The 20,857-nt window shown below is 47.0% G+C and overlaps 1 protein-coding gene across 1 annotated transcript; it reads right to left on the bottom strand.

Moving 5' to 3' along the window:
• Window positions 1–100: 100 nt before the first annotated feature.
• Window positions 101–19,124, bottom strand: ap3s2 (adaptor related protein complex 3 subunit sigma 2). The gene is made up of 6 exons (XM_045708628.1): window positions 18,972–19,124; window positions 18,523–18,614; window positions 18,049–18,160; window positions 7,764–7,835; window positions 4,599–4,706; window positions 101–3,613 (listed from the first exon to the last, which is right to left on the bottom strand). Exons 1-6 carry the CDS (start codon window positions 19,038–19,040, stop codon window positions 3,488–3,490), a joined length of 579 nt encoding a protein of 192 aa, XP_045564584.1. The 5' UTR covers window positions 19,041–19,124; the 3' UTR covers window positions 101–3,487.
• Window positions 19,125–20,857: the final 1,733 nt, after the last annotated feature.

Genomic DNA, 20,857 nt, shown 5'->3' with positions numbered 1-20,857 from the left:
TAAGAAATGACTGTCTTCTGAGAAAAGAAATGCACAAAAATCTAGTGTTGACAAAAAAGGTTTGTACTTGGAAAAGACACAAAATAAATAGACAAGAATACAAGTTTTCTCTACCGTTTTATTGTTCTAAGGGAATGTAGTAGGTACACTTTATAACATGGATATATTTTCACCATCAGAATGTTCTGGATAGAAGCGGTCTTGGAAAAAGCTTGAGAAGGTCGCAGACGGACAACAGAATCGGGTTCATTCAATATTTAGGCCCGCTTCTCCTCCGAGTCCTGCCGACCCCGACGAACTGTATTGTTGCCCTTCCTGATGGCAGCTCTTGGTATTCACCAGAAACCACCTATTACCTATGACTGGATACCATGCCAATCTATGACTGGATATCATGCCAATCTATGACTGGATATCATGCCAAACCAATCAATTCTGATTACAAATAAGCAGTCCAAACTCAAAGCAAGACCACACTACATGTATTTGACCCGCCAAAAGTCCAGAACTTGACCAAGTTCAGTGGACACACTTTGGACCCATGAAAACAATGATCACACACACACACACACACCATATTTGTAACATATGTTTCAAATGGAAAAATGCACACTTGAACGAGAATGTAAAGACCAAACCAATTCTATACATAGTGCACTACCTTTGACCAGGGCCCATAGGGCGTCATTTAGGACGCAGCCCGTGTGTTCCCTCCAGACGGAGGGAGGGATCATGTCCCGACAGGAGGAGGGAGGGATAATGTCCCGACAGAAGGAGGGAGGGATAATGTCCCGACAGAAGGAGGGAGGGATAATGTCCCGACAGAAGGAGGGAGGGATAATGTCCCGACAGAGGGAGGGAGGGATAATGTCCCGACAGAAGGAGGGAGGGATAATGTCCCGACAGAAGGAGGGAGGGATAATGTCCCGACAGAAGGAGGGAGGGATAATGTCCCGACAGAAGGAGGGAGGGATAATGTCCCGACAGAAGGAGGGAGGGATAATGTCCCGACAGAAGGAGGGAGGGATAATGTCCCGACAGAAGGAGGGAGGGATAATGTCCTGACAGAAGGTTAGAGGGATAATGTCCTGACAGAAGGAGGGAGGGATAATGTCCTGACAGAAGGAGGGAGGGATAATGTCCTGACAGAAGGAGGGAGGGATAATGTCCTGACAGAAGGAGGGAGGGATAATGTCCTGACAGAAGGAGGGAGGGATAATGTCCTGACAGAAGGTTCGAGGGATAATGTCCTGACAGAAGGTTCGAGGGATAATGTCCTGACAGAAGGTTCGAGGGATAATGTCCTGACAGAAGGTTCGAGGGATAATGTCCTGACAGAAGGAGGGAGGGATAATGTCCTGACAGAAGGAGGGAGGGATAATGTCCTGACAGAAGGAGGGAGGGATAATGTCCTGACAGAAGGAGAGAGGGATAATGTCCTGACAGAAGGTGAGAGGGATAATGTCCTGACAGAAGGTTAGAGGGATAATGTCCTGACAGAAGGTTAGAGGGATAATGTCCTGACAGAAGGAGGGAGGGATAATGTCCTGACAGAAGGTTAGAGGGATAATGTCCTGACAGAAGGTGGGAGGGATAATGTCCTGACAGAAGGTTAGAGGGATAATGTCCTGACAGAAGGTTAGAGGGATAATGTCCTGACAGAAGGTTAGAGGGATAATGTCCTGACAGAAGGTTAGAGGGATAATGTCCTGACAGAAGGAGGGAGGGATAATGTCCTGACAGAAGGAGGGAGGGATAATGTCCTGACAGGAGGAGGGAGGGATAATGTCCTGACAGAAGGAGGGAGGGATAATGTCCTGACAGGAGGAGGGAGGGATAATGTCCTGACAGGAGGAGGGAGGGATAATGTCCTGACAGGAGGAGGGAGGGATAATGTCCTGACAGGAGGAGGGAGGGATAATGTCCTGACAGGAGGAGGGAGGGATAATGTCCTGACAGGAGGAGGGAGGGATAATGTCCTGACAGGAGGAGGGAGGGATAATGTCCTGACAGAAGGAGGGAGGGATAATGTCCTGACAGAAGGAGGGAGGGATAATGTCCTGACAGGAGGAGGGAGGGATAATGTCCTGACAGGAGGAGGGAGGGATAATGTCCTGACAGGAGGAGGGAGGGATAATGTCCTGACAGAAGGAGGGAGGGATAATGTCCTGACAGAAGGAGGGAGGGATAATGTCCTGACAGAAGGTTAGAGTCCACACATCAATAACCCAGCATAGTAACAACCAACCTATCCAACATCCATCCAGCCTCCTCCCTCGCTGCTCTGCACTACTACCACTACTACACTACTACTACCACCACTACTACCACCCTCGCTGCTCTGCACTACTACTACTACTACTGCACTACTACCCTCACTGCTCTGCACTACCTATACACCCTATATAGTGCACTACCTATACACCCTATATAGTGCACTACCTATACACCCTATTCCCTATATAGTGCACTACCTATACACCCTATATAGTGCACTACCTATACACCCTATATAGTGCAATACCTATACACCCTATATAGTGCACTACCTATACACCCTATATAGTGCACTACCTATACACCCTATATAGTGCACTACCTATACACCCTATATAGTGCACTACCTATACACCCTATTCCCTATATAGTACACTACCTATACACCCTATATAGTGCACTACCTATACACCCTATATAGTGCAATACATATACACTCTATTCCCTATATAGTGCACTACCTATACACCCTATTCCCTATATAGTGCACTACCTATACACCCTATTCCCTATATAGTGCACTACCTATACACCCTATTCCCTATATAGTGCACTACCTATACACCCTATTCCCTTTCTAGTGCACTATTTTGGACCAGGACCCCTAGGAAGACATACTGTATAGGTCATATAGTGTGTCTCACATCTTATAGTGCACTGATATATAGTGTAGTGCACTACTTTAGACCAGAAGGGCAGAAGCCCCCATAGGGCTCTGGTTAAAAGTAGTGCACTATATAGGGGATAGGGTTCTATAGGGCTCTGGTCTAAAGTAGTGCACTATCTAGGGAATAGGGTTCCATAGGGTTCTGGTCTAAAGTAGTGCACTATATAGGGAATAGGGTGCCATAGGGCTCTGGTCTAAAGTAGTGCACTATATAGGGAATAGGGTACCATAGGGCTCTGGTCTAAAGTAGTGCACTATAAAGGGAATAGGGTGCCGTTTGGGCTCTGGTCTAAAGTAGTGCACTATATAGGGAATAGGATGCCATAGGGCTCTGGTCTAAAGTAGTGCACTATATAGGGAATAGGATGCCATAGGGCTCTGGTCTAAAGTAGTGCACTATATAGGGAATAGGGTTCCATAGGGCTCTGGTCTAAAGTAGTGCACTATATAGGGAATAGGGTTCTATATGGCTCTAGTCTAAAGTAGTGCACTATAAAGGGAATAGGGTGCGGTTTGGGCCTAGCCCCCCGCTCCGCTCCCTGGTCAGAAGGGAGAGAGGCTGGGCACTTTGATATTGATGTCTCCGATATTTATGTTGCGAGGCATTTCTGGGAGGTTCATGTTCTTGACCGCAGAAACGGCCCGCGCCGGAGCCGCCGAGAAGCCCCCCTGAAACAGACACAGATCAACTCTGGGTTCAGCCTTTTCTACACCGGCTATGATCAAACACACAGCAATGAAAGGTCATAGAGAGAGAGGACACTAAAGAGGCTGGTTATGAACATCATGTTGAATAGAGAATCTCCAGTAGGATTTCTCTCTGTCTGGGAAACAAGGGTCCTATTCACTAGGAACGGAAGAAAACAGGCCAAAACAGGGCTGGACCTACAGTACCGGAATTTGTTTAATAAACACTTGTTTTCCGTAGAAAAAAATATTTAGCTTATGGTGTCCAACAATGAATAAGACCCAGCCCTAAAGGTCTAGAGTGACATAATAATACTAATAAACCTCTGATGGTAAATTATATTGACCAGACTGACTACAGGACCAGTCACCAGACTGACTACAGGACCAGTCACCAGACTGACTACAGGACCAGTCACCAGACTGACTACAGGACCAGTCACCAGACTGACTACAGGACCAGTCACCAGACTGACTACAGGACCAGTCACCAGACTGACTACAGGACCAGTCACCAGACTGACTACAGGACCAGTCACCAGACTGACTACAGGACCAGTCACCAGACTGACTACAGGACCAGTCACCAGACTGACTACAGGACCAGTCACCAGACTGACTACAGGACCAGTCACCAGACTGACTACAGGACCAGTCACCAGACTGACTACAGGACCAGTCACCAGACTGACTACAGGACCAGTCACCAGACTGACTACAGGACCAGTCACCAGACTGACTACAGGACCAGTCACCAGACTGACTACAGGACCAGTCACCAGACTGACTACAGGACCAGTCACCAGACTGACTACAGGACCAGTCACCAGACTGACTACAGGACCAGTCACCAGACTGACTACAGGACCAGTCACCAGACTGACTACAGGACCAGTCACCAGACTAACTACAGGACCAGTCACCAGACTAACTACAGGACCAGTCACCAGTGAGTGAACGGACTAACCTCTGATTTCTCCATGCGGTTCTGCAGCTCTACCTGGCCCACGATCTCATTCATGTTGGTCTCCAGCACCATGCCCCCCATCACGACCTCCTGAAGGATGAAGTGGACCTGTAAATGACAGGTATATAACAAGGTAATGTAGCAGGACCTGTAAATGACAGGTATATAACAAGGTAATGTAGCAGTACCTGTAAATGACAGGTATATAACAAGGTAATGTAGCAGGACCTGTAAATGACAGGTATATAACAAGGTAATGTAGCGGACCTGTAAATGACAGGTATATAACAAGGTAATGTAGCAGGACCTGTAAATGACAGGTATATAACAAGGTAATGTAGCAGGACCTGTAAATGACAGGTATATAACAAGGTAATGTAGCAGGACCTGTAAATGACAGGTATATAACAAGGTAATGTAGCAGGACCTGTAAATGACAGGTATATAACAAGGTAATGTAGTGGACCTGTAAATGATAGGTATATAACAAGGTAATGTAGCAGGACCTGTAAATGACAGGTATATAACAAGGTAATGTAGCAGGACCTGTAAATGACAGGTATATAACAAGGTAATGTAGCAGGACCTGTAAATGACAGGTATATAACAAGGTAATGTAGCAGGACCTGTAAATGACAGGTATATAACAAGGTAATGTAGCAGGACCTGTAAATGACAGGTATATAACAAGGTAATGTAGCAGGACCTGTAAATGACAGGTATATAACAAGGTAATGTAGCGGACCTGTAAATGACAGGTATATAACAAGGTAATGTAGTGGACCTGTAAATGACAGGTATATAACAAGGTAATGTAGCAGGACCTGTAAATGACAGGTATATAACAAGGTAATGTAGCAGGACCTGTAAATGATAGGTATATAACAAGGTAATGTAGTGGACCTGTAAATGATAGGTACAGTGGGGGAAAAAAATATTTGATCCCCTGCTGATTTTGTACGTTTGCCCACTGACAAAGCAAGGATCATCGCCAAGCAGCTTGGTGAGAAGGTGACAACATTTGGTGCGATTATTCGCAAATGGACGAAACACAAAAGAACTGTCAATATCCCTCGGCCTGGGGCTCCATGCAAGATCTCACCTCGTGGAGTTGCAATGATCATGAGAACGGTGAGGAATCAGCCCAGAACTACACGGGAGGATCTTATCAATGATCTCAAGGCAGCTGGGACCATAGTCACCAAGAAAACAATTGGTAACACACCACGCTGTGAAGGACTGAAATCCTGCAGCGCCCGCAAGGTCCCCCTGCTGAAGAATACATATACAGGCCCGTCTGAAGTTTGCCAGTGAACATCTGAATGACTCAGAGGACAACTGGTGAAAGTGTTGTGGTCAGATGAGACCAAAATGGAGCTCTTTGGCATCAACTCAACTCGCCGTGTTTGGAGGAGGAGGAATGCCGCCTATGACCCAGAGAACACCATCCCCACCGTCAAACATCTGGGCTCCACACAGCAAGGCTTCCCCCTGCTACTACCTGTCTCCACACAGCAAGGCTTCCCCCTGCTACTACCTGTCTCCACACAGCAAGGCTTCCCCCTGCTACTACCCGTCTCCACACAGCAAGGCTTCCCCCTGCTACTACCTGTCTCCACACAGCAAGGCTTCCCCCTGCTACTACCTGTCTCCACACAGCAAGGCTTCCCCCTGCTACTACCTGTCTCCACACAGCAAGGCTTCCCCCTGATACTACCTGTCTCCACACAGCAAGGCTTCCCCCTGATACTACCTGTCTCCACACAGCAAGGCTTCCCCCTGCTACTACCCGTCTCCACACAGCAAGGCTTCCCCCTGCTACTACCTGTCTCCACACAGCAAGGCTTCCCCCTGCTACTACCCGTCTCCACACAGCAAGGCTTCCCCCTGCTACTACCCGTCTCCACACAGCAAGGCTTCCCCCTGCTACTACCCGTCTCCACACAGCAAGGCTTCCCCCTGCTACTACCCGTCTCCACACAGCAAGGCTTCCCCCTGCTACTACCCGTCTCCACACAGCAAGGCTTCCCCCTGCTACTACCCGTCTCCACACAGCAAGGCTTCCCCCTGCTACTACCCGTCTCCACACAGCAAGGCTTCCCCCTGCTACTACCCGTCTCCACACAGCAAGGCTTCCCCCTGCTACTACCCGTCTCCACACAGCAAGGCTTCCCCCTGATACTACCCGTCTCCACACAGCAAGGCTTCCCCCTGCTACTACCCGTCTCCACACAGCAAGGCTTCCCCCTGCTACTACCCGTCTCCACACAGCAAGGCTTCCCCCTGCTACTACCCGTCTCCACACAGCAAGGCTTCCCCCTGCTACTACCTGTCTCCACACAGCAAGGCTTCCCCCTGCTACTACCTGTCTCCACACAGCAAGGCTTCCCCCTGCTACTACCTGTCTCCACACAGCAAGGCTTCCCCCTGCTACTACCTGTCTCCACACAGCAAGGCTTCCCCCTGCTACTACCTGTCTCCACACAGCAAGGCTTCCCCCTGCTACTACCTGTCTCCACACAGCAAGGCTTCCCCCTGCTACTACCTGTCTCCACACAGCAAGGCTTCCCCCTGCTACTACCTGTCTCCACACAGCAAGGCTTCCCCCTGCTACTACCCGTCTCCACACAGCAAGGCTTCCCCCTGCTACTACCCGTCTCCACACAGCAAGGCTTCCCCCTGCTACTACCTGTCTCCACACAGCAAGGCTTCCCCCTGATACTACCCGTCTCCACACAGCAAGGCTTCCCCCTGCTACTACCTGTCTCCACACAGCAAGGCTTCCCCCTGCTACTACCTGTCTCCACACAGCAAGGCTTCCCCCTGCTACTACCTGTCTCCACACAGCAAGGCTTCCCCCTGCTACTACCCGTCTCCACACAGCAAGGCTTCCCCCTGCTACTACCCGTCTCCACACAGCAAGGCTTCCCCCTGCTACTACCCGTCTCCACACAGCAAGGCTTCCCCCTGATACTACCTGTCTCCACACAGCAAGGCTTCCCCCTGCTATTCATTCCCTCCTGAAGGCGTTCATCATATTGAATCTATAAACCAGCTGCCATGTTATTCACAGAAGAGTATTACTCTAAAATGCATCAAAGAGTGTCACAAGCCAAAACTTGGCAAAGCTGACCTTGTAAATGATGTTCATGGACTTGAACTCACCTTGTCCATGTGGAAAATCAGGTCCAGCTCGCAGACGTTCTCAAAGCATTTGTCCAGAGTTTCCACGAACACCTACAGAGAAGATATTGTCAAGTCATCCATCTTATGTTAAGCATACAGCACTAGTCAAAAGGTTTGGACACCTACTCATTCAAGGGTTTTTCTTTATTTTCAGTATTTACTACATTGTCGAATAATAGTGAACACATCAACACTATGAAATAACACATATGGAATCATGTAGTAACCAACAACAAACAAACAAAAAGTGTTAAACAAATTTTAAATTCTTCAAAGTAGCCACCCTTTGCCTTGATGACAGCTTTGCATTAGCTTGACATTCTCTTAACCAGCTTCACCTGGAATGCTTTTCCAACGGTCTTGAAGGAGTTCCCACATATGCTGAGCACTTGTTGGCTGCTTTTCCTTCACTCTGCGGTCCATCTCATCCCGAACCATCTCAATTGGGTTGAGGTCGGGTGATTGTGGAGGCCAGGTCATCTGATGCGGCACTCCATCACTCTCCTTCTTGGTAAAATAGTCCTTACAAAATAGTCCTGTTGAAAAACAAAATTATAGTCCCACTAAGCCCAAACCAGATGGGATGGCGTATCGCTGTAAAATGCTGGTTAAGTTCGCCTTGAATTCTAAATAAATCACAGACAGTGTCACCCTCAAAGCACCCCCACACCATCACACCTCCTCCTCCATGCTTCACGGTGGGAACCACACATGCAGAGATCATCCGTTCACCTACTCTGTGTCTCACAAAGACACGGCGGTTGGAATCAAAAATCTCAAATTTGGACTCATCAGCCCAAAGGACAGATTTCCACCGATCTAATGTCCATTGCTCGTGTTTCTTGGCCCAAGCAAGTCTCTTCTTATTGGTGTCCTTTAGTAGTGGTTTCTTTGCAGCAATCCGACCATGAAGGCCGGATTCACACAGTCTCCTCTGAACAGTTGATGTTGAGATGTGTCTGTTACTTGAACTCTGTGAAGCATTTATTTGGGCTGCAATTTCTGAAGCTGGTAACTCTAATGAACTTATCCTCTGCACCAGAGGTAACTCTGGGTCTTCCTTTCCTGTGTTGGTCCTCATGAGGCTGGTAACTCTACGTCTTCCTTTCCAGTGGCGGTCCTCATGAGAGCCAGTTTCATCATAGCGCTTGATGTTTTTTGCAACTGCACTTGAAGAAACTTTCAAAGTTCTTGAAATGTTCCGTATTGACAGACCTTCATGTCTTCTCTTTGCTTATTTGAGCTGTTCTTGCCAGAATATGGACTTGGTCTTTTACTAAATAGGACTATCTTCTGTATACCAACCCTACCTTGTCACAACACAACTGATTGGCTCAAACACACTAAGGAACAAAATTACACAAATTAACAAGGCACACCTGTTAATTGAAATGCATTCCAGGTGACTACCTCATGAAGGTGGTTGAGAGAATGCCAAGAGTGTGTAAAGATGTCATCAAGGCGAAGGGTGGCTACTCTATTTTTGTTTAACACTCTTTTGGTTACTACATGATTCCATATGTGTTATTTCATATTGATGTCTTCACTATTATTCTACAATGTAGAAAATAGTAAAAATAAAGAAAAACCCTGGAATGAGCAGGTGTGTCTGGTAATGGTAATGTATGTATTCGTTAAGAATTCAGACCTCTTCCCTTATTGTAAAACAGATTAAATCTACAAACTATACACCATTATGACAAAGACAAGTTATTAGAAATAAAAACTGAAATATCATATTTACATAAGTATTCAGACCCTTTCCTATGAGACTCGAACTTGAGCTCAGGTGCTTCCTGTTTCCATTGATCATCCTTGATGATGTTTCTACAACATGATTGGAGTCCACCTGTAGTAAATTCAATTGATTGGACATGATTTGGAAAGGCACACACCTGTCTATATAAGGTCCCACAGTTGACAGTGCACGTCAGAGCAAAAACCAAGCCATGAGGTCAAAGGAATTGTCCGTAGAGCTTAGAGACAGGATTGTGTTGAGGCCCAGATCTGGGGAAGGGTACAAAAACATTTCAGTAGCATTGAAGGTCCCCAAGAACACAGTGGCCTCCATCATTTTTAAATGGAATTAGTTTGGAACCACCAAGACTCTTCCTAGAGCTGGCCGCCCGGCCAAACTCAGCAATCAGGGGAGAAGGGCCTTGGTCAGGGAGGTGACCAAGAACCTGATAGTCACTGACAGAGCTCTAGAGTTCCTCTGTTGAGATGGGAGAACCTTCCAGAAGGACAACCATCTCTGCAGCACTCCACCAATCAGGCCTTTATGGTAGAGTGGCCAGACGGAAGCCACTCCTCAGTAAAAGGCACATGACAGCCCGCTTGGAGTTTGACAAAAGGCACCTAAAGACAAACAAGATTCTCTGGTCTCAATGAAACCAAGATTGACATCAACGCCAAGATTTACGTCTGGAGGAAACCTGGCACCATCCCTACGGTGAAGCATGGTGGTGGCAGCATCATGCTGTGGAGATGTTTTTCAGCGGCAGGGACTAGGAAGGCTAGTCAGGATCGAGGGAAAGATGAACGGAGCAAAGTACAGAGAGATCTTTGATGAAAACCTGCTCCAGAGCGCTCAGGACCTCAGACTGGGGCGAAGGTTCACCTTCCAACAAGACAACGACCCTAAGCACACAGCCAAGACAACACAGGAGTGGCTTCGGGACAAGTCTCTGAATGTCCTTGAGTGGCCCAGCCAGAGCCCGGACTTGAACCCAATCGAACATCTCTGAAGAGACCTGAAAATAGCTGTGCAGCAACGCTCCCCATCCAACCTGACAGAGCTTGAGAGGATCTGCAGAGAAGAATGGGAGAAACTCCCCAAATACAGGTGTGCCAAGCTTGTAGCATCATAACCAGGAAGACTCGAGGCTGTAATTGCTGCCAAAGGTGCTTCGACAAAGTACTGAGTAAAGGGTCTGAATACTTATGTAAATGTAATATTTCAGTTTGATATGTGAAAAAAAAATTGTTTTGCTTTGTAATTATGGGGTATTGTGTGTAGATTGATGAGGGGAAAAAAACAATTTAATCAATTTTAGAATTAAGGCTGTAACGTAACAAAATGTTGAAACAGTCAAGGGGTCTGAATACTTTCCGAATGCCCTGTATATACACTGAGTGGACAGAACATTAGGAACGCATTTCCACTACGACAGACTGACCAGGTGAAAGCTATGATCCCTTATTGATGTCACTTGTTAAATCCACTTCAAAAGCGCCTTCAAAAATCAGTATACATGAAGGGGAGGAGACGGGTCCAAGGGGAGGAGCCGGGTCCAAGGGGAGGAGCCGGAGGGGAGGAGACGGGTCCAAGGGGAGGAGCCGGGTCCAAGGGGAGGGGACGGGTCCAAGGGGAGGAGCCGGGTCCAAGGGGAGGAGACGGGTCCAAGGGGAGGAGACGGGTCCAAGGGGAGGAGACGGGTCCAAGGGGAGGAGACGGGTCCAAGGGGAGGAGACGGGTCCAAGGGGAGGGGACGGGTCCAAGGGGAGGAGACGGGTCCAAGGGGAGGAGACGGGTCCAAGGGGAGGAGACGGGTCCAAGGGGAGGAGACGGGTCAAGGGGAGGAGACGGGTCCAAGGGGAGGAGACGGGTCCAAGGGGAGGAGACGGGTCCAAGGGGAGGAGACGGGTCCAAGGGGAGGAGACGGGTCCAAGGGGAGGAGACGGGTCCAAGGGGAGGGGAGGAGACGGAGGGGAGGAGACGGAGGGGAGGAGACGGAGGGGAGGAGACGGAGGGGAGGAGACGGAGGGGAGGAGACGGGTCCAAGGGGAGGAGACGGGTCCAAGGGGAGGAGACAGGTCCAAGGGGAGGAGACGGGTTAAAGAAGGATCTTTAAGCTTTGAGATATGGATTGTGTATGTTTTTATTTAACTAGGAAAGTCAGTTAAGAACAAATTCTTATTTACAACGACGGGCGACCAAAAGGCAAAAGGCCTCCTGCTGGGACGGGGGCTGGGATTAAAAATAAATAATAAATAACATAAATATAGGATAAAACACACATCACGACAAGAGAGACAACATGACACTACATAAAGAGAGACCTAAGACAACAACACAACATGGCAGCAACACAACATGGCAACAACATGGTAGAAACACAAAACATGGTACAAACATTACTGGGCACAGACAACAGCACAAAGGACAAGAAGGTAGAGACAACAATACATCACGCAAAGCAGCCACAACTGTCAGTAAGAGTGTCCATGATTGAGTCTTTGAATGAAGAGATTGAGATAAAACTGTCCAGTTTGAGTGTTTGTTGCAGCTCGTTCCAGTCGCTGGCTGCAGCGAACTGAAAAGAGGAGCGACCCAGGGATGTGTTTGCTTTGGGGACCTTTAACAGAATGTGACTGGCAGAACGGGTGTTGGATGGGGAGGATGAGGGCTGCAGTAGGATGAGGGCTGCAGTAGATATCTCAGATAGGGGAGAGTGAACGGGTGCTGTATGTGGAGGATGAGGGCTGCAGTAGGATGAGGGCTGCAGTAGGATGAGGGCTGCAGTAGATATCTCAGATAGGGGGGAGTGAACAGGTGTAGTAGACCTCACAGTGAAATGCTGAATACAACAGGTGTAGTAGACCTCACAGTGAAATGCTGAATACAACAGGTGTAGTAGACCTCACAGTGAAATGCTGAATACAACAGGTGTAGTAGACCTCACAGTGAAATGCTGAATACAACAGGTGTAGTAGACCTCACAGTGAAATGCTGAATACAACAGGTGTAGTAGACCTCACAGTGAAATGCTGAATACAACAGGTGTAGTAGACCTCACAGTGAAATGCTGAATACAACAGGTGTAGTAGACCTCACAGTGAAATGCTGAATACAACAGGTGTAGTAGACCTCACAGTGAAATGCTGAATACAACAGGTGTAGTAGACCTCACAGTGAAATGCTGAATACAACAGGTGTAGTAGACCTCACAGTGAAATGCTGAATACAACAGGTGTAGTAGACCTCACAGTGAAATGCTGAATACAACAGGTGTAGTAGACCTCACAGTGAAATGCTGAATACAACAGGTGTAGTAGACCTCACAGTGAAATGCTGAATACAACAGGTGTAGTAGACCTCACAGTGAAATGCTGAATACAACAGGTGTAGTAGACCTCACAGTGAAATGCTGAATACAACAGGTGGTAGACCTCACAGTGAAATGCTGAATACAACAGGTGTAGTAGACCTCACAGTGAAATGCTGAATACAACAGGTGTAGTAGACCTCACAGTGAAATGCTGAATACAACAGGTGTAGTAGACCTCACAGTGAAATGCTGAATACAACAGGTGTAGTAGACCTCACAGTGAAATGCTGAATACAACAGGTGTAGTAGACCTCACAGTGAAATGCTGAATACAACAGGTGTAGTAGACCTCACAGTGAAATGCTGAATACAACAGGTGTAGTAGACCTCACAGTGAAATGCTGAATACAACAGGTGTAGTAGACCTCACAGTGAAATGCTGAATACAACAGGTGTAGTAGACCTCACAGTGAAATGCTGAATACAACAGGTGTAGTAGACCTCACAGTGAAATGCTGAATACAACAGGTGTAGTAGACCTCACAGTGAAATGCTGAATACAACAGGTGTAGTAGACCTCACAGTGAAATGCTGAATACAACAGGTGTAGTAGACCTCACAGTGAAATGCTGAATACAACAGGTGTAGTAGACCTCACAGTGAAATGCTGAATACAACAGGTGTAGTAGACCTCACAGTGAAATGCTGAATACAACAGGTGTAGTAGACCTCACAGTGAAATGCTGAATACAACAGGTGTAGTAGACCTCACAGTGAAATGCTGAATACAACAGGTGTAGTAGACCTCACAGTGAAATGCTGAATACAACAGGTGTAGTAGACCTCACAGTGAAATGCTGAATACAACAGGTGTAGTAGACCTCACAGTGACATGCTGAATACAACAGGTGTAGTAGACCTCACAGTGAAATGCTGAATACAACAGGTGTAGTAGACCTCACAGTGAAATGCTGAATACAACAGGTGTAGTAGACCTCACAGTGAAATGCTGAATACAACAGGTGTAGTAGACCTCACAGTGAAATGCTGAATACAACAGGTGTAGTAGACCTCACAGTGAAATGCTGAATACAACAGGTGTAGTAGACCTCACAGTGAAATGCTGAATACAACAGGTGTGGTAGACCTCACAGTGAAATGCTGAATACAACAGGTGTAGTAGACCTCACAGTGAAATGCTGAATACAACAGGTGTAGTAGACCTCACAGTGAAATGCTGAATACAACAGGTGTAGTAGACCTCACAGTGAAATGCTGAATACAACAGGTGTAGGAGATAAAAGTTACAAGTAATTGAAGAGCAGCAGTAAAATAACAATAGCGAGACTATATACAGGGGGTACCGGTACAGAGTCAATGTGGAGGCTATATACAGGGGGTACCGGTACAGAGTCAATGTGGAGACTATATACAGGGGGTACCGGTACAGAGTCAATGTGGAGGTTATATACAGGGGGTACCGGTACAGAGTCAATGTGGAGGCTATATACAGGGGGTACCGGTACAGAGTCAATGTGGAGGTTATATACAGGGGGGTACCGGTACAGAGTCAATGTGGAGGCTATATACAGGGGGTACCGGTACAGAGTCAATGTGGAGACTATATACAGGGGGTACCGGTACAGAGTCAATGTGGAGGCTATATACAGGCGGTACCGGTACAGAGTCAATGTGGAGGCTATATACAGGCGGTACCGGTACAGAGTCAATGTGGAGGCTATATACAGGGGGTACCGGTACAGAGTCAATGTGGAGGCTATATACAGGGGGGTACCGGTACAGAGTCAATGTGGAGGCTATATACAGGGGGTACCGGTACAGAGTCAATGTGCCGGTTAGTCCAGGTAATACATACATGTAGGTAGAGTTAAAGTTACTTTGCATAGATAATAAACAAAGTTCGCCCAGCAGCTGGGATGGGTTTTTCACACTCAACCGTTTCCCGTGTGTATCCAGATTGGTCCAACACCCAAAGGGCATCCAGCCAACTGGACACAACTGTGGGAAGCATTGGAGTCAACACGGGCCAGCATCCCTGTGGAAACGCTTTCAACACCTTGTGGTCCGTACCCCGACAAACTGAGGCTGTTCTGAGGGCAAAAGGAGTGTGCAACTCAATATTAGAGAGGTGTTCTTAATGTTTTGTACACTCAGTGTATATTACCTCAATACACACCCATAAATAGACTTTACAATGTCCTGTATCGTGAGTTCAAAGGTCATTAGTGGTCACTGCAGATCAAGACAAGAAGCGTACCTCAAAGCATTTCCCGACTTGTCATAACCTTGAACAGCAACTCCACCACCAGTCAAAATACATAACAGGTTTGAAAGCCTTGTCTTCTGTCTATGTTTGCATTGAAAGTGGATACAGGTCATCTACCTGAACCCGGCCCCCCTCACTACTACCACCACCATAAAAACGTTGAAGTGCTTGAAAGCACTGCATCTCAGTGCTAGAGGGCGTCACTACAGACCCTGGTTCGATTCCAGGCTGTATCACTACCGGCCGTGATTGGGAGTCCCATAGGGCGGCGCACAATTGGCCCAGCGTCGTCTGGGTTAGGGTTTGGCCGTCATTGTAAATAAGATTTTATTCTTAACTGAATTGCCTAGTTAAATATATATATATATATTTTTTTTTTAAATAAGTTTGCTTTAAAATCAGTTAGGTAGGGCCTCCCGGGTGGCACAGTGGTTGGTCTAAGGCTGTGCCACCAGAGATTCTGGGTTCGAGTCCGAGCTCTGTCGCAGCCGGCCGCGACCGGGAGACCCATGGGGCGGCGCACAACTGGCCCAGCGTCGTCCGGGTTAGGGGGAGGGGTTTGGCCGGCAGGGATGTCCTTGTCCCATCGCGCTCTAGCGACTCCTGTGGCAGGCCGGGTGCAGTACACGCTGACCAGGTCGCCAGGTGTACGGGGTTTCCTCTGTCACATTGGTGCGGCTGGCTTCCGGGTTAAAGTGGGCTTTGTGTCAAGAAGCAGTGCAGCTTGGTTGGGTTGTGTTTCTGAGGACGCACTGCTCTCGACCTTCGCCTCTCCCGAGTCCATACTGGAGTTGCAGCGATGAGACAAGACTGTAACTACCAATTGGATACCATGAAATTGGATTAAAAAAAATGTTTTATTAAAATAATCAGAGCACACAACCTGTTAAACCATCACTTCCAAAACATACAGGATGTTAAGACAGTCCAGCTGACTGTCTGGGAGAAGAGAGTGGAGACACAACCCTACTGTTATCCAGAGGTATAGATGGGAACACAACCAGAGGTATAGATGGGAACACAACCAGAGGTATAGATGGGAACACAACCAGAGGTATAGATGGGAACACAACCCTACTGTTGACCAGAGGTATAGATGGGAACACAACCCTACTGTTGTCCAGAGGTATAGATGGGAACACAACCAGAGGTATAGATGGGAACACAACCAGAGGTATAGATGGGAACACAACCCTACTGTTGACCAGAGGTATAGATGGGAACACAACCAGAGGTATAGATGGGAACACAACCCTACTGTTGACCAGAGGTATAGATGGGAACACAACCCTACTGTTGACCAGAGGTATAGATGGGAACACAACCAGAGGTATAGATGGGAACACAACCCTACTGTTGACCAGAGGTATAGATGGGAACACAACCCTACTGTTATCCAGAGGTATAGATGGGAACACAACCCTACTGTTGACCAGAGGTATAGATGGGAACACAACCAGAGGTATAGATGGGAACACAACCCTACTGTTGACCAGAGGTATAGATGGGAACACAACCCTACTGTTGACCAGAGGTATAGATGGGAACACAACCCTACTGTTGTCCAGAGGTATAGATGGGAACACAACCCTACTGTTGACCAGAGGAATAGATGGGAACACAACCCTACTGTTGTCCAGAGGTATAGATGGGAACACAACCCTACTGTTGACCAGAGGTATAGATGGGAACACAACCAGAGGTATAGATGGGAACACAACCCTACTGTTGACCAGAGGAATAGATGGGAACACAACCCTACTGTTGTCCAGAGGTATAGATGGGAACACAACCCTACTGTTGTCCAGAGGTATAGATGGGAACACAACCAGAGGAATAGATGGGAACACAACCCTACTGTTGTCCAGAGGTATAGATGGGAACACAACCCTACTGTTGTCCAGAGGTATAGATGGGAACACAACCCTACTGTTGTCCAGAGGTATAGATGGGAACACAACCCTACTGTTATCCAGAGGTATAGATGGGAACACAACCCTACTGTTGACCAGAGGAATAGATGGGAACACAACCCTACTGTTGTCCAGAGGTATAGATGGGAACACAACCCTACTGTTGTCCAGAGGTATAGATGGGAACACAACCCTACTGTTGTCCAGAGGTATAGATGGGAACACAACCCTACTGTTGTCCAGAGGTATAGATGGGAACACAACCCTACTGTTGACCAGAGGAATAGATGGGAACACAACCCTACTGTTATCCAGAGGTATAGATGGGAACACAACCCTACTGTTGACCAGAGGTATAGATGGGAACACAACCCTACTGTTGACCAGAGGTATAGATGGGAACACAACCCTACTGTTGTCCAGAGGTATAGATGGGAACACAACCCTACTGTTGTCCAGAGGTAGAGATGGGAACACAACCCTACTGTTGACCAGAGGTATAGATGGGAACACAACCCTACTGTTGACCAGAGGTATAGATGGGAACACAACCAGAGGTATAGATGGGAACACAACCCTACTGTTGACCAGAGGTATAGATGGGAACACAACCCTACTGTTGACCAGAGGAATAGATGGGAACACAACCCTACTGTTGACCAGAGGTATAGATGGGAACACAACCCTACTGTTGACCAGAGGTATAGATGGGAACACAACCCTACTGTTGTCCAGAGGTATAGATGGGAACACAACCCTACTGTTGACCAGAGGAATAGATGGGAACACAACCCTACTGTTGTCCAGAGGTAGAGATGGGAACACAACCCTACTGTTGACCAGAGGTATAGATGGGAACACAACCCTACTGTTGACCAGAGGTATAGATGGGAACACAACCCTACTGTTGACCAGAGGTAGAGATGGGAACACAACCAGAGGTATAGATGGGAACACAACCCTACTGTTGACCAGAGGTATAGATGGGAACACAGCAACAGTTGCCAACCCACCTGTATTAGATCCAGAATGCCGAGCTCACTCTCAGAGGAGTCCACACAGAACACAAAGTACAGTGTTGCGTAGTGCCGGTAGATCAGCTTGTAGTCCGAGCCACCGATCAAACTGCAAATACAGAAATTATATTACTAGTCTATTCTGCATTGTCTGAGTCGGTCCAACTTTAACTCATCTGCCAGGGAATTGATGATTGATTGCTAATCATATGAGCTTAACACTTTGGTCAAACAATATTTGTCATTTAACAACCCAGGATAAATCTTTAGTCACAATGTCTACTTGAACTTGGTCTCTAGGCTATAGTATAGGAAAGCCTACACTACCACACTAACACACTAACACACTAACACAATACCCGTCCCCAATACAAGCCATAGATACCTACATAGCTACCTGATTGTTCCATCAAGAATGTATATTTTGGTTAATTTAACCAGCTAGTTAGTAATGCTAACGAGAGCTGTTACCTTCCCCCCTCCAAGAAGTTACAGACGTTGTCGTCCCTCTTCGACACCAGATGGAAAGTCTCTCGAATGATCTGCTGCTGCACATCTTCAGCCTGAGAAGAAATATGTCGCAGATAATTTGGCTAAAGAACTACATTATAATCTAAATGAAAAAGGACCTAACTTTAACTAACTAACAGCTAGCAGTAAAACAGCTGAGGTTGTAAACTAGCCCATCTGTTGTGCACATTGATATTCGTAGCTATGTCAACAACAAAAATATAATTAACTTAGCTAGTTAGCTAATATAAATGTCATTAAATCCCATCTCATGATGATGACAATATAGATTATTGATTAGTTAGCCTCGAGCTAGACAATTTAGCTAGCATACCATAGCATTAGCGCATTAACAGCTGGACAATAAGATAGACTTAACTAACAAACGTAGGTACATTTTGGGTACTTACAAAATATTCATAAAACCTGATGAGTCGTGGTTTCCCATGGTTGTTAAATATTAAAATAGCTTTAATCATATTTGGTTGGAAATGTCTCAAATCAGTCAGCTGTCCACCTGGCGGATGTGTTCCCTACGTAGCTTCCGCCGACTCTTCTTCTTCGCTGTGGTTTATTGACAGACTACACTCATAAAGTGTATTGCTGCCACCTACTGTACGGAGAAGTAAAATAAAATACCCCCCTTAAAACTGTAGTATTCAGATCTCTACACAGGCTCTGGAATCTGGGAACCGCTTTATTCAGTTCTCCCTGTAACATATCAGCTGTAAAGTCCTGGAGATCCAGAAATCTGTTTGCTGCCTTCACATTGATTTTTGTTATTAGTTTGACTAGTGCAGTTTATCAGTTGCGTTATAAACGCAACAAAATCCATCTTCTTCACTATTAGTATGTCAGGATCCTTCTCCTGCTTGGCATTCACTGCAGACTGTGGGACATCCAAAACCATCTCCTCTAGACCCACTCCAGCTAGTTTCACTGCCTCCACATAGGAGTCCAGCTAGACGCCCTGATCCGAGCTACTGCAACCTGCTTCCTCCATACAGGACACTACGGGAACAGGATTCCCATCTCTATTACAACAACCTGCTTCCTCCATACAGGACACTACGGGAACAGGATTCCCATCTCTATTACAACAACCTGCTTCCTCCATACAGGACACTACGGGAACAGGATTCCCATCTCTATTACAACAACCTGCTTCCTCCATACAGGACACTACGGGAACAGGATTCCCATCTCTATTACAACAACCTGCTTCCTCCATACAGGACACTACGGGAACAGGATTCCCATCTCTATTACAACAACCTGCTTCATTTGACTCTTCAACTACTACATTTGTAATGCCACGTGTCCAAACTTTTTACAATTGTAACACTGCAACGGCTTCTCTTCTGTACATACTGTCTCACCTCCTATCTGACATACCCAGGTTTTACCTGTCAGGAAGAACCACTTCACCAAACAACAGTAAAACCGATAGTCTATGCTCCTTCCTTCCGTCTATCGCTCCATTCATCTGTCTACCACTCCTGGAACGTTATCCCTAAACCAGCGTCGTCTGGGTCTGTCGTTATCCCTAAACCAGCGCCGTCTGGGTCTGTCGTTATCCCTAAACCAGCGTCGTCTGGGTCTATCGTTATCCCTAAACCAGCGCCGTCTGGGTCTATCGTTATCCCTAAACCAGCGCCGTCTGGGTCTGTCGTTATCCCTAAACCAGCGCCGTCTGGGTCTATCGTTATCCCTAAACCAGCGCCGTCTGGGTCTATCGTTATCCCTAAACCAGCGCCGTCTGGGTCTATCGTTATCCCTAAACCAGCGCCGTCTGGGTCTATCGTTATCCCTAAACCAGCGCCGTCTGGGTCTATCGTTATCCCTAAACCAGCGTCGTCTGGGTCTATCGTTATCCCTAAACCAGCGTCGTCTGGGTCTATCGTTATCCCTAAACCAGCGTCGTCTGGGTCTATCGTTATCCCTAAACCAGCGTCGTCTGGGTCTATCGTTATCCCTAAACCAGCGCCGTCTGGGTCTATCGTTATCCCTAAACCAGCGTCGTCTGGGTCTATCGTTATCCCTAAACCAGCGCCGTCTGGGTTAGGCCGTCATTGTAAATTACGAATTTGTTCTTAACTGGCTTGCCGAGATAAATAAAGGTTATGTAAAGGTCGTCGTAGGAAGTGGACCAAAATGCAGCGGGTTGAGGGCTCATCTTAAAATGTATTTAGAACACTTAAATATAGAAAACAAACGAACATGATTACAGGCTAAACACAACTTCCCACAAACCCAAACAAAACACCCCCCTCTATTTAGGACCTTCAATCAGAGG

This window comes from Salmo salar, chromosome ssa26 (assembly GCF_905237065.1).
Source record: "Salmo salar chromosome ssa26, Ssal_v3.1, whole genome shotgun sequence".
NCBI lineage: Eukaryota > Metazoa > Chordata > Actinopteri > Salmoniformes > Salmonidae > Salmo > Salmo salar.
Note: the sequence above shows the minus strand (reverse complement) of the source record. Positions and strands in the feature narration are given on the sequence as shown.

Excerpts from the sequence above, each read along its gene's own strand:
- ap3s2 (XM_045708628.1), bottom strand. The coding sequence starts at position 19,040 with ATGATTAAAGCTATTTTAATATTTAACAACCATGGGAAACCACGACTC. Across the intron at positions 7,836-18,048 it reads GCATTCTGGATCTAATACAG|GTGTTCGTGGAAACTCTGGA; the intron begins GTGGGTTGGCAA and ends TCTTCTCTGTAG. Across the intron at positions 4,707-7,763 it reads TGATTTTCCACATGGACAAG|GTCCACTTCATCCTTCAGGA; the intron begins GTGAGTTCAAGT and ends TGTCATTTACAG.